General features: G+C 50.5%; 1 protein-coding gene across 3 annotated transcripts in view; it reads left to right on the top strand.

The window, feature by feature from the left end:
- Window positions 1-13144, top strand: part of VWF (von Willebrand factor) — a 182764-nt gene that overhangs the window by 86032 nt on the left and 83588 nt on the right. For all 3 annotated transcript variants that reach the window (XM_021921932.2, XM_021921933.2, XM_021921934.2), the window contains exons 18-21: window positions 418-578; window positions 8534-8637; window positions 10168-10306; window positions 12910-13044. In XM_021921932.2, the coding sequence (XP_021777624.2) occupies window positions 418-578; window positions 8534-8637; window positions 10168-10306; window positions 12910-13044 (539 nt within the window). The remainder of the gene's footprint in view (window positions 1-417; window positions 579-8533; window positions 8638-10167; window positions 10307-12909; window positions 13045-13144) is intronic.

The following is a 13144-nucleotide window of genomic DNA, read 5'->3' as shown; positions in this document are numbered from 1 at the left end:
CTCCCCACATTAGTTGTAACCATTTAGGAATGATTCTGTTGGGTCCCATTAAAACTCCTTTTTAGTACCCAAACTCAGGTCTATTCAAGCCTGGGTCTGGAAATTTCTGCAGTGCATCCTGATTCAATGTAACCTGCTATATAGCAAGGTTAAGGGTGAAGCCAAGTATGGGACATCAGATGAGAGCTGGGGTCAGAAGAGCTGCCACCAGCGTAAGCCAGAGGTAGAAGCCCAGGTGAGCAGGTGCCCTCCCAGTCCCACACTGGGAACCTGGCTCAGTCAGCACCTGGTCCCTGCAAGCGGGTGACTCTCAGTCTCTTGAATTTAGTCACAGCCTCTAGGGGACCAAAGGACAGTGTGGAAGGTAGGTCCATTCTCTCCTTCACTAATCATCTCTTTGCTTTTCCTACCTTCAAGGCAAAAGGAGCCTATCCTGTCGGCCTCCCATGGTCAAGCTGGTGTGTCCCGCTGACAACCCGCGGGCTGAAGGGCTCGAGTGTGCCAAGACGTGCCAGAACTACGATCTGGAGTGCATGAGCATGGGCTGTGTCTCTGGCTGCCTCTGCCCCCCGGGCATGGTGAGTCACCAGGCACAGAGCTGGCACCTGCCCTTCAGTTTTCCTGTAGGCAGGGATGAGTGAGGGGGCTGTGGAGCCAGAGAGAGGAAGAAGGGCTCAACGAGGATGGTAATGGAGGTGGTGCTGGTAATGGGGACATGGAGGAGGGGAGGGGAGGCTCTTCTGTGGCAGAGTCAGCTGCCAAAGTCAGGGAGGGAGTTACGAAAATGCCTGGAGTTGATCCTCACGGGATCTGACAAAATACAAGAACTTAGCTTACAGGAGTGCCATAGGAAGCAAAGAATTTCCAGAAAATACAAGTAGAAACAAGCATTCCCACTAGAATTTTCCCAGGGGCTGCCTTCCATGCTATGAAAATGGAGGGACACACATATATTTGCATATGATTGATGTATATGCATATAACTTACTATTTAAAAAAGACATTGATGTCCCTGCCGTGTCACTAGCAAGCCATGGGCCCAACAAGTCTCTTCCCCACAGTGAACGTTGTTTTCCTCATCTGTAATGTGAGTCGTGAGATCTTGGCCAGCTCTTAACATTCCATGACTCTGGTGGCTGAAACAGGCATGGGGAGGCCATGCATCTAAGACCAGGCTGGTTTGCTGCTACTGGCTCCTACGTGGATGTTCTGCTGCTGGTGGCAATGATCTGAGCATGCCTACTCATCCTTATCTCCCTCCCAAGTCTAATCTTAGCCAGTGGAGTAGTAAATAGATTATGCATACACCCCGAAGGATGCAAATTCCAGATGTTTCTCTTTCAAAATGCATCCTGTCGTCTTGTTTTCCCCGACTTCAATTCCTTATACCCAGAGTGAATGGTGTGAAGGGGTTGGGGCAGGGGCTGTAGAGGCCAGAATGGGAGAGGGTGGCTCTCAGATGGCTGTGGAGGGGACTTAGTGATGCCCAGGACTCCTCCGCTTGAGGGGCAGTGTGCTGGACTGTGGGACCTGTCAAATATTCTGTAGAGGGAACATGGACTCAGTTACCAGTGTTTCTCAGGAAGGCTGGGATTGCCGTGTGTGAAGGACAGATGCTTGTTTTTCTACTTCCCCTTCAACTTTTTCTTCTCCCAAACAGAGACCAACTCTTGTTAATTCTCGTCTCCTCTGTCTTAGCCTCTGAGGGTTTTCGAACTGTCTTCGCTGGTGAGGAGAGTTAGCGATGGGCCAATGAGCACCTTCGAACTGGAAGGGCTGTTTGGTGCCTGAGCAGAAGGTGGATATCACCAAGGGTCTCTAAGGAGGGGAATCTCAGACCTGGGTAGGAACAAAAAATAGGAGAAGGCAGGGGAATCTTCCTTCTTGCTCTTCGTTATCCCTGGGGCCTCTTGTGTAGAAAGTCTCAGAGCTTTGGTGTGGGCAAGGCATAGATCATTGTCTCTTCATCATACTCAGCAGGAAAAGGAACATCACTCAGAGGACTGTCAGCATCGGATATGCTTTGAAAAGAACTTTCTTGTCATGAAGGAAAAAATACAGATAGCCTTAAATTTTAATAACCACAATAATTACATTATGACCCCAGATCCCAAGAGGACAGTGAGACCTCAAATACAGGCTGCGGCTGTCCTGTTAGGTGCTCGTTGGCATTCCTGAAGCACTGGGCATGCATTCTGAGGTCAGCACTTGGATACCTGTCACGTGATGAAGTGACTCCCACTTCAGCCACAGGGGCTTATAAACTTGCAAGTTCATGTTGTAAGAGATTGGGTTATTTTCACAACTGCTTCATTACGATGCCGGTGAATGTGCAAATTATTGAGGCCAGATTCGAGAGAGCAGAGAAGTCTGTGTAATTTATTAAGTGTGCGCAGCGTGCTGGCTGCAGCACCGGACATGTGTTCTTGGCCATAACACAAAGAAAATGGGGCTGGGCCTGGAAACGCTCTGTTTGGGCCCATCTGATGGTGCAGACATTATCCCTTGGGGTGTTACTCTGTCCAGTCTGTCTCATGTGAAGGGGCAGGGTTGTGGGATGTCACTAAGGGCTTGGAGAAGGGGTCACGGATTCTGCATTCTTCTGAGGACTTGACAAGGGAAAGGGAAGTGGCTTTTTCCTGGGGACAGATCTACGGAGAGCAGAAAGAGCACCGAGCAGGAACAGGGTGCAGAGGGCAGACGCGTGAGGCCAGGCTTCCCTGCTTTCTGACTCCGTGCTCTTGCATAGTCGTTCAGTCTTTACTGGAAGCCCAGTCACCTCGTGTGTTATGTAGACACCTAATTTCTGTTCTGCCTCCATGATGCGTGGCTGTGGACCCCAAGGAGATGTGTGTGAAAGCACTTTAAAGCCAGAGAGTTCTACAGAAGTGTAGGAATAGCTTGAATTGTTTTTGTAACCAACCAAGGCTGTCTCAGAGGCTGCACCCATCAGTTCCTCCTGCTGTCCATAGGAGAGACCCGTAAAGAATGTTTTTTCTTAGATTTCCAATCTTGTGGACCCATGCTTTTATAAATACAATAAAAATGAATTCTCATAAAAATAAAAAGCAATGACAAAAATACGATCCCACCCAATTAAAAAATATTGGCCAGGCGCAGTGGCTCACGCCTGTAATCCCAACACTTTGGGAGGCTGAGGTGGGCAGATCATGAGATCAGGAGATCGAGACCATCCTGGCTAACACGGTGAAACCCTGTCTCTACTAAAAATACAAAAATCAGCTGGGCGTGATGGTGGGTGCCTGTAGTCCCAGCTACTTTTTTTTTTTTGAGACGGAGTCTTGCTCTGTCTCCCAGGCTGGAGTGCAGTGGCGTGGTCTGGGCTCACTGCAACCTCCACCTCCCAGGTTCAAGTGATTCTCCTGCCTCAGCCTCCCGAGTAGCTGGGACTACAGGCACCCACCATCACGCCCAGCTGATTTTTGTATTTTTAGTAGAGATGGGGTTTCGCCCATGTTGGCCAGGCTGCTCTCGAACTCCTTACCTCAGGTGGTCTGCCTGCCTCTGTCTCCAAAAGTCCTGGAATTACAGGTGTGAGCCACCATGCCCCGACTTAAAAAAATGTTTTCTTTCCTTCTTTTCATTTTCATGATCCCCAAATCTAGACTCGTACCTCCCACTTTTTATGACATATAACAGACATGGCATGACTCTGCCACTTTTCTGTAAGATTTTCTAAACATTTTCTCTGTTTCTGGGCTTACACCCTCATAGGTTGGCCCTGGCCCAGGGAATGCACTTTGAGCAGCCCTGTTCTCAGCCGAAGATTGTCTCTCCTCCTCTAAGGTGTCTCTGAGGGTCCATCGTCCACCTAGAAGCACCTGTTTGAAGATACTGGGGGGCAGAGAAAGAGCCTCTCTGATTTGTCTCAGGCCTGGCACCTGCTTAGAGTAGAGGTTTTCTGGTTGACCCCGCAAGCTGCAGGCTCTATCTGCTTTTGCCATCCGGCAAAGGTCTCCTGGCATGGGAATGAGATGGGGGCCCCTTTGCTAAGTGGTCCGCACCATGGTAAATGAAGGGCAGAGAAGCCGCATGGAAATGGCATGGTATCGAAACGTCATACTTCTAGGTTTGAATCCCGGCTCCTGACATCTACTTAAGTGAGTGGCAAGTCACTTAACATCTTGGCGTCTTAATTTTCTTATCTGTAAAATTGGCTTACAGGCTGTTGGGAAGACTGGAGATGAGAGCAGCGAGCACATGGGAGGTGCTTAGTGAGTGGTAGTTTAATGACCACTATTAAAATAAGTTCATGGTGGGAAACTTGAATCTTACTATGAACAGAGATGCTGCAGGGAATTAGCACACACAGGAACAACTTTTTTAGATCCTAGCGTTCACTTTCTGAGACCCACTGGATCAATAAAATGAGGGAGTTGTGCTAGAACATCTCCCAGGTATTTTTCTCTAGTTCAGAGAATCTTGGAGTGATGCTTGCCTCAAGCATCCATCTCTAAGTTAGAATATTACCTGCTCCCACCACCAGGTGACGGCAAAGCACAACCCACTGCCCTGCTCACCCTTCCTGAGTCCGGCCATAGGTGTAACTCCAGGAGCATCGTAGAGGGCAGAGAAGAAGAAACCCTGAGGCCCCATTATGTCAGCCCTCTCTATCACACGGGAGGAGACTGAGGACAGAAAGGGAACAGAGGCAGGTCAAGCCTTCATAGTTGTATAGTGGAAATTCTGGTCTCCTGACTCTGAGACCAGGGCTCCTCCAATCCAATCTGAAACACTTAGGCCTCTGTCTGGGAGATGCTGACTTATCCTTTGAAACCTAGCAGCTACATCTCCCAAACTGCTGGTGTTGGGAGCCTCTTGGCGGCGAGAAGTGTGTTTACGTCCCTGATCCCAGGATGCCCAGTTTCCTTACTGGCCCCTTTTGAAGACTGAAGGAGTTGGGCACCGCTTCTTAAAATTCAGAGCTTGGGTTCAAGGACCCCATCCAGAGGAGGCCTCACATGTGGGCATTGTACATTCTAAAAGGTCCAAGGAAGGGCCTGTTTCAGAAATATCTCCTGCATGGTCCACGATTGGTCACTCAGTCGGGCTTACTGAATTACAATAAGCAAACATTCATTTTGGTTAATAAGCGAGAGGTTTAAAAAAACGTGGAACCTCATAAGTCCTCATAGGAAGTCACCACGCTCAGCAGGAGTTACTCCATCAGATCGCTCTCCTCGAAGACTTCTGGCTGAGTTCCGCTGCTGTGGCCTGAAAGTACTGATGGGGTAGGAGAATGAACCGAAGGGCAGTTGGAAGGTAAACAAGATTTTGGAGAGTGGGTCATGGTGTTCATGTATGGAGAGTTTGGGGACAATGGGGCCTTTTCAGAGAAAGGTAACAAGACCAGTTTTTTCCTACTTTATAATTTTTCTTGAAGCGGACCAACACGTAGGACCACGTTCTCAGCCTGAGCCCTTCTGACTGAAGAGGTCATGAGTTGGTGAATAATGGGACGAGTATTTCTGCCAGGCTTTCTTCTGAAGTCTTCAGGGGACATTCATAGACTTGAACTTAGTAGCTTTCTGATGTCTGAAAGGGACAGACACTAGACAGAGATGGTTCTCTTCATTTTCACTGTGAGGTTTAAGTGACTTGCCACAAAACTCAGTCAGGGACTACTGCGCTGGCCTGCCCTGCTTCTCTGCACAGCTCCCCTCTGGGCTCCGTCCATCCCCTAAATCACCCCTTTATTTCCATGCCTGTCTACCTCTGTGAATTTCCACCTCCCTGAATGTCTTTGCTGCTTTGGGATTCTCTGGGTGTTTTTAGCTGGGCTATTGTTACCTGCTCTTCTCTCCCAAGTCATGAAGCCTGCTGTGGTCTGGAAGCTCTTTCCTCTCCTTGAAGGTTATGTTTTGTCTCCTCTCCAGCTCTCTTATGACCTAACTCCACACCACCGTGGCCTTCATGGCGGTTCTCACTTAATATCAAGGTCCTATTATAATATTGCTGTCCGTGAATTAATAACCTCCTCTTGCTAACACCAGTCAGGGCAGAGAGCAGCCACGTGGTTTGCAGTGGGTGCTCGGAAGGAGGAGGAGGTGTCGGCTGCAGTCATGGCATTTTATCTCACACCTGAGCTGGGACTGGACAGGTGTTCTGTCCGCTGGAGGAGGGCTGGGCTTCCATAGACCCACAGCTGGGTGACAGGAGGGACTCCCTGGGCCAGGAATGTGTGGTGGGTTTTCCCATGGGTTGAATATCATGGTGAGAGGTGAAAACATGCAGCATGCAGACCAAGAGGCCAGGGAGCCCCCAACCAGACCTGTCCAGGGGTGAGGGGCAACACGTGCTGAGGTGGGGGGAGCCTGGCTCTGTTTCCCGGAGTCCATCCCTGCATTTCTGTCCCACGTGGTATTTGCTGCTACAAGGAGGCGTGTTACCTGGTTTCCATTGACTGTAAGGTCCCCCGTGGGATGCCTCAGTCATTCTTATAGCAGCCACTAGGTGGCGGGCCTCGGGCTTGTCAGAGCTGACCCAGGATGGGGGCGGTGTGGAAATTAACCCTAATTGTGACAGAGGCTTTGAAGGCTCTGCTAGAGCTTTTCAGTCCCTCCCAGATCCTACCAAGGTGCCATCTTCCCTACTGCGCATCTGAGCTCATGCCCTCCCAAGAACAGTGGTTCCAGGAGGTACGAGCTACCAAGAGTGGGGTCAACCTGCATCATCATCTCTGCCCTGTCATTCTGCCTCATCAGCTGGCGTCCAGGGACGCGGGAACATCTGAGGCTGGGTGAAGGTAGCATTAGGCAGTGGAGGATTCTTCCTATTTCCCTACCCCCTTCCCCAACTCACACACGGCGCTCACATACGATTCTAGCCTGGGTCCTTGAAAGCCCTTTGTTCAGCCTAAGATTGCCCTGTTCCTAGGGGTTTGTCTAGCTCCAGGCCTGGGAGCTCGGGCTTGTCTGGGGAGTGACTGGGTCGCATGGAGCTGGAGCTGTCCAGACCGGGAGCTTCTTGCCCTGCAGGTAGCTCTGGAGCCAAAGTGCGACAGTCCTTCACCTGGGGGCGACTTGGGCTGCTTTGAGAGCCCCCAAGCCTAAGCCACACCAGGGCAGGCATCCAGGCCTGTCTCCTGGAGTCAGGACAGAAGCATGTCTGCAGATTGAGCTCAGAGTGGGTTTGGCCAACTCTTCCTGAACCCACTGGGGCTGGTGGTTCTTTTTTTAATTTTTTTTTTTTGAGACCGAGTCTCGCTCTGTCGCCCAGGCTGGAGTGCAGTGGTGCGATCTCAGCTCAGTGCAAGCTCTGCCTCCCGGGTTCACGCCATTCTCCTGCCTCAGCCTCCCGAGTAGCTGGGACTGCAGATGCCCGCCACCACACCTGGCTAATTTTTTGTATGTTTTTTTAGTAGAGACGGGGTTTCACCGTGTTAGCCAGGGTGGTCTCGATCTCCTGACCTTGTGATCCACCTTCCTTGGCCTCCCAAAGTGCTGGGATTACTGGCATGAGCCACCGTGCCCGGCCTTTAGTTCTTTTTTTTCCCCAGCCCCAACAGACCTGAGGAGTACAACATGCTCACGTAAGTGGTTTCCCGAGGTATGAGGACGGGGAAGTAGAGCATACCCCGTCGAGAGTGAACCGGAATACTGGAGACTGGGTGGGGCCTGTGGCTTGGACCAGCCCTCAGACTCTAGTTCTGATCGAGTGCTACTTTATGCCCAACATTCGGCCCTCACCTCCAGAGTGTTAAGTACACATTAATTTTATTCGATACACTGTTCATTTTCTTTAATTATAAATATAATGCATGCTCACTGAAGAACACTTGGAAAAAAATTTTAAAACTGAAAAAGAAAATAAAATCCTCCCACTCCCCTATCCCAGCTCTCACCACCTGGAAGCAGATTCCGTATCTTCTTCTAGTCTTGTGAAATACATATAAATTTGGAACCATATGTGTATACAGTTTTTCTTCCTATTTTAAAAATCAACAGTATAAGTATTTCTCACTTCATTTAAGATTATTCCAAAGGGCCATTGTAATAACACCATAGGATACTGGTGTCTGGCGATTCCTTAATGGATTGTCATTTTCCTATTAATTGTTTCCAATTTTTTTTGCAATGATAAATAATTCATCAATAATTCTATTTCCCTCAGAGAAATCCCTTCCTTGGGATGGCTAGGTGTAAGAATATGTGCATTTCAAGGCCTCTGGAAATGGTTTTTTGAAGTACCTTCCCAAAAGTGTCCAGTTACAGTGCCCCAGCAGGGCAGGAGAGGGCAGAGGGCAGCCAGTGTCTTTAGTTGACAGGGAGGAGCCATGTAGGTGGGAACCCATGTTTGCCAAGCCCCATGGGCATGGACTCCCTGTCCTGACTTGGCCTGCAGTGGAAGCTGTCCTCTGGCCCAGCCCTGGTCCTGGTGCCGGTCCCGGTGCTGGTCCCAGTGCTGGGCCTACCCGTAGGCTCAAGTCTCAGACAACGCTTCCCGGAGTGGGCTGGAGGAGGGCTTTAGATCAGTCGCGGTGGCCCTGAAGACTTGGATTCTTTTCCCTTAGGTCCGGCATGAAAACAGATGTGTGGCCCTGGAGAGGTGTCCCTGCTTCCATCAGGGCAAGGAGTATGCCCCTGGAGAAGCAGTGAAGATTGACTGCAACACTTGGTGAGGCTCAGTGAGCGGCTGTCCCGGGCACCCAGGCCCTGCGGGTGGAGTGAGGGCACACGCGGCCACAGGACCTTCCCCGTTTGCCTCCAGCCCCCTGTGGGAACCCGGTTACTCTCTGCCTTTCCTCTGTGCCTGTGCTTCTCCATCTGTAAAATGGGGAGAATCTTTCTCATCACCTGTGCCCATCCTGCATAGACACTATTCAACGGGTTAGTACAGTATCGCTTATCTGAAATGCTTGGGACCACAACTGTTTTGGATTTTGGATTATTTTGGACTTTGAAATATTTGCATATATATAATGAGGTGTCTTAGGGATGGGACCCAAGTCTAAACATGACATTTAATGGTTCATATATAGCTTATGCACATAGCCTGAGGGTAAGTTTATACAATATTTTAAATATGTATTTAATGTGTATTTAGTATTTTCAACGTTTGTGCATGAAACAAAGTTCTGTGTACATTGAACCATCAGAAAGTAAAGGTGTCACTCTCTCAGCCACCCATGTGGTATCATGTTGGTGCTCAAAGTTTCGGGTTTCAGAACATTTTGGACTTCAGATTTTTAGATTAGGAATGCTCAGCTTGTATTTCTGTTCAGGGAGATGGGCCCCATGGAAGACAGGGACCTCGCCCCACCAGTTATTGCATTTGTGGCCGAGCTGCCAGTGGGCACGGGGTCTGGAGGATCCTTTCCTTGCGGGCCTTACACTGCCCATGAGCACAGCATGAGTGTGCTTGCAACGGCATGGTTTGAGGCGAGGGTGGCTGGTTGCCTTCTCCTTGGCCATCCTGCACATAACTCCTCACCCTGCTCATTCACCCTGCCTTTGACTCTGTGGCTGTACGCAGCCTTGGAGAGAGGCCTACTGGACAGAGGCAGAGAGGGCTGTCTCTTGGACTTGAGGTCTGAGCTTACCACCTCTGACGCACAAGTGGGCTTCCTGATGTCAGCTCTGGTTATAGGTGGTGGCAGGGTGGGACACGTGGCAGTGGGCAGATCACTATAGATTTTAACATGTAGCTACATACATGTTAACGTGTAGCTATGCACACAGAACCATTCCTGGCAGAAGTGCATGCTTCATCACTTTTCCAGACTCTGGGCTTTCCCACTGTTGTCTTGCTTTTCCCATTAGCCTCAGGCTTTCAACCTCAGTGTGTCTGACAGACCCTGTGGCGAATCTCAGGTAGATGTGGCTTCCAGGGTGAGGCTGAGCGAATTCATAACAGGAGGCCTAAAGAGCATCTGGGCCTTCTCCCTGGCAGCCTAACTCACTTTGGACAACCCCTTCCCTTTTTTGCCTCAGTTTCCCCCTTTTAGGGAGAGCAGCTAGGCTTCCCTGTGTCTCGCTGGGCCTGTGAAGTCCACACTCCATGCTACAGGTCCTCATCTTCCTTGGACTTCCTGGAGGGTTGGGAGGCACCCAGAGTATTCTGTGTTCCTTCATTGTCTCCATTGCCCAGATGGGCCCCTCAAACCCAAGGTGCCCAACTTGTCATTCCTGCCATGACTGCTCCTAGTGTCTGTCGGGACCGGAAGTGGAACTGCACAGACCACGTGTGTGACGCCACGTGCTCCACGATCGGCATGGCCCACTACCTCACCTTCGACGGGCTCAAATACATGTTCTCGGGGGAGTGCCAGTACGTTCTGGTGCAGGTGAGAGATGGGGAGAGGGCGCTGTCTCTTTCTAGGAGGGGTGGGTGGTGTGGCCTCGGCTTGGGTTCTGTGGGCCTGTCTGCAGAAACAACTCTGGGTCTGGTTTCTACTGGAGTATTTTCCAATCCTTCACAGAGGTGCCTGAAGCGGTAGGGGATTTGAAGCTCAAAGCGGTTGTCCGTTTTCCCTCTGCTCACCTGGGGACTTATAAAACGAGCCAGAAGCTTGTTTTGTTGTTGAGGATTGCTGTGGGAGAAAGGCTACTGCCAGTCCACGTTAGCACAGATGTGGAATTAGAAAAAGGCGTCTGTTCCTTCTGGTAGACACAGCCTCAGTCAGGGTGCATAGCTCAGGGAGTGGGTTGGGCTGGGATTTTAGTCCTGCTCAGCCTCCCTTCCAGCACAGCCAGTCTGCGTGTGTTGTGCAGTGGCCCTGGACAGGGGGATGGTTGAAATGATCCCTGGAGTTTGCTTCCCATGGTATGGCCTTGTGGAGTTCTCTGCCATTTTAATTTCTAACTTGGTTCAATTCAGAATGGGAGGAGTGGGAGTGTGGGACACTGGTGGAAAGTCATCCTGCCCAGCAGGTAAGAAAGAGTCCAGGAGTCGTCACCGGTGAGTGTGGGCAACAGCCCCTCCACCTCCCACTCCCCACTGCATGGATTCTTGTAAGTTTCTGTTGCTGGTTGACGTCAACTGTGTAAGCAAGGAAGTATGAGTGCTTTTCTCCCCAGAGCTGAGGCACTATACTCTGTGAAGCTTTAAACAAATACGGTCCCTCTGTCTCCATTCCCTGGAGGAGGGAGGGGTGGGGGCTTGGTGTGGTCTGAATGGAAGACCACAAACCCATAGGAGCCCCAGCCCCAGAGGCTGAGTTGCAGGAGCTGGTGAGTCAGGCAGCGTGGGTGGACTATGGACCGATCACCTGTGTAGAGCATGCTGGGCATGGGGCGGAGCCAGCAGCAACCTCCGCAGTCCCCACCTCATACCTGTGCTGGCCCGGAGAGGCAGGCTGTGTGCTGGGGTCACAGGGCATGCAGACCAGGCAAGGAACCTGTGAGCCGGGGGCGATGCGCCCCTCTAGAGCTTTCCCACAGGTTCTATATGGAAGTTTCCCAGCCTCAGCAGCAAAAGACAAGGTGGCACCAGCTTTGCAGAACAACTACCCAGCCTATTTCAAATCTGAACATCCAGGAAAAAATAATTCAGTGCAGCAAGGACCAGACAGCCAGTCAGCATCTACCGCTCCTAGCCCTTCCCTGTCCAGGCCATCTTTCCCAACTGGACCAGTTGTAAAGATTCCTCTTCAAACGGTGCCCTGTCTGTGCGCCTTGTTTTCCTTTCCCGTAGCTGGTTCTGTTGTCTTCTGATGCGTTGTCCTGGGGCCCCTCCCCTTTCTGCTGTCCTCCTTTGGGGAGTAGCATCAAGACCTAACTCCCTGTCTTTCAGAAATCTTAGCTGATAAGAACAAATAAAGCACTTACACCCTTGTTTCCTCTTTTAGCCTTCACCATGCATCAACCTAACACAAAGCCATGTAACCTAACAATCCCATTAAGTTGAATAGAATCTTAGAGATCAGATTGTGTGTGTTGTATGGACACATGTATGTATATATGTGTGCATGTGTGTATGCATGAGAATGTGAGTGTATGGCTACGTGTGTGTGGGTGTATGTGTATGACTACATGGGCATATGTGTGTTGTGGGTATGTGTGTCAGAAAGGTAAGTGGTTTGCTCAGTGTTGCCAGTAAGTGGCAGAATCAAGATTCACACCTTGTTTTTCTTTTTTTTTTTTTTTTTTTTTTTTTTTAAGTTAGAGTCTTGCTGTGTTGCCAGGCTGGAGTGCAGTGGCGTGATATCGGCTCACTGCAGCCTCTGCCTCCTGGGTTCAAGCAACACACTGTTTTTCTCAGTTGAACGTTTTATCTTTTTTTTCATCATACCACAATAATAGCCACCATGGGAGAGATATTTGCCAGGAATGTGTCCCCTTTTGCTTAATTTTCTATGCAATTGACCAGCAAGGACCAGAACTCCCTTATCGTCTCTTCTTATCTCGATCTGGCAGTTCAGGACCCGTGGAGCTGTGTCAAACCGTCTTTGGTTCCATTTCTGGGCCAGCAGTTCAGAGGGATTCAGCCAGAATTTAATGCCACAAAGTGTTCTGTGGTCAGACTCTCCCAGCTGCCTGGGTGGGACTCTAGGCAAGGGCTCCAGAGGGACTCGAATGGGCTCTAGGCAAGGCCTTTGAGCCTGATGCATCCATCAAAGCAGGCCACATGTCACCTTCCCTCCCTCCCCCCCCTCCCCCCCCCTCCCCCCCCCCCCCTTCCCCCCCCCGGCCTTCCCCGCCTTTACTCCCACCCCAGTCACTGCAGGCACCTGGCTCATCTGTCGTCGGCGAGGTTAACACATCTGAGGGCGTTCACGTGGACATATACCCCTCCCCCCAGGCACACACACAGACACATGCACAGCCATGGACATGGCAAGATCCTGTGACACATATTCAAAGGCCTGCGATGAAGAGATGCCAATCTTCTGGTCTGGTGAGAGCCAGTGGGAATAATGGTCCTCTCGTGGCACTCTTCTTTCCCCAGGATTACTGCGGCGGTGACCCTGGGACCTTTCGGATCCTGGTGGGGAATGAGGGATGCAGCCACCCCTCAGTGAAATGCAAGAAACGTGTCACCATCCTGGTGGAGGGAGGAGAGATTGAGCTGTTCGATGGGGAGGTAAGTGCGGCCTCATCTCCTCCACCCTCATGTCCCGCTTTGTGCTTCTGTCACTTAAGAGGAACATTTTCCAAGCATTCATTTAGAACTTGTGTGAATG

Source organism: Papio anubis, chromosome 9, assembly GCF_008728515.1.
Source record: "Papio anubis isolate 15944 chromosome 9, Panubis1.0, whole genome shotgun sequence".
NCBI lineage: Eukaryota > Metazoa > Chordata > Mammalia > Primates > Cercopithecidae > Papio > Papio anubis.
The sequence above is the reverse complement of the archived record's forward strand: the minus strand, read 5'-3'. Positions and strand labels throughout refer to the sequence as shown.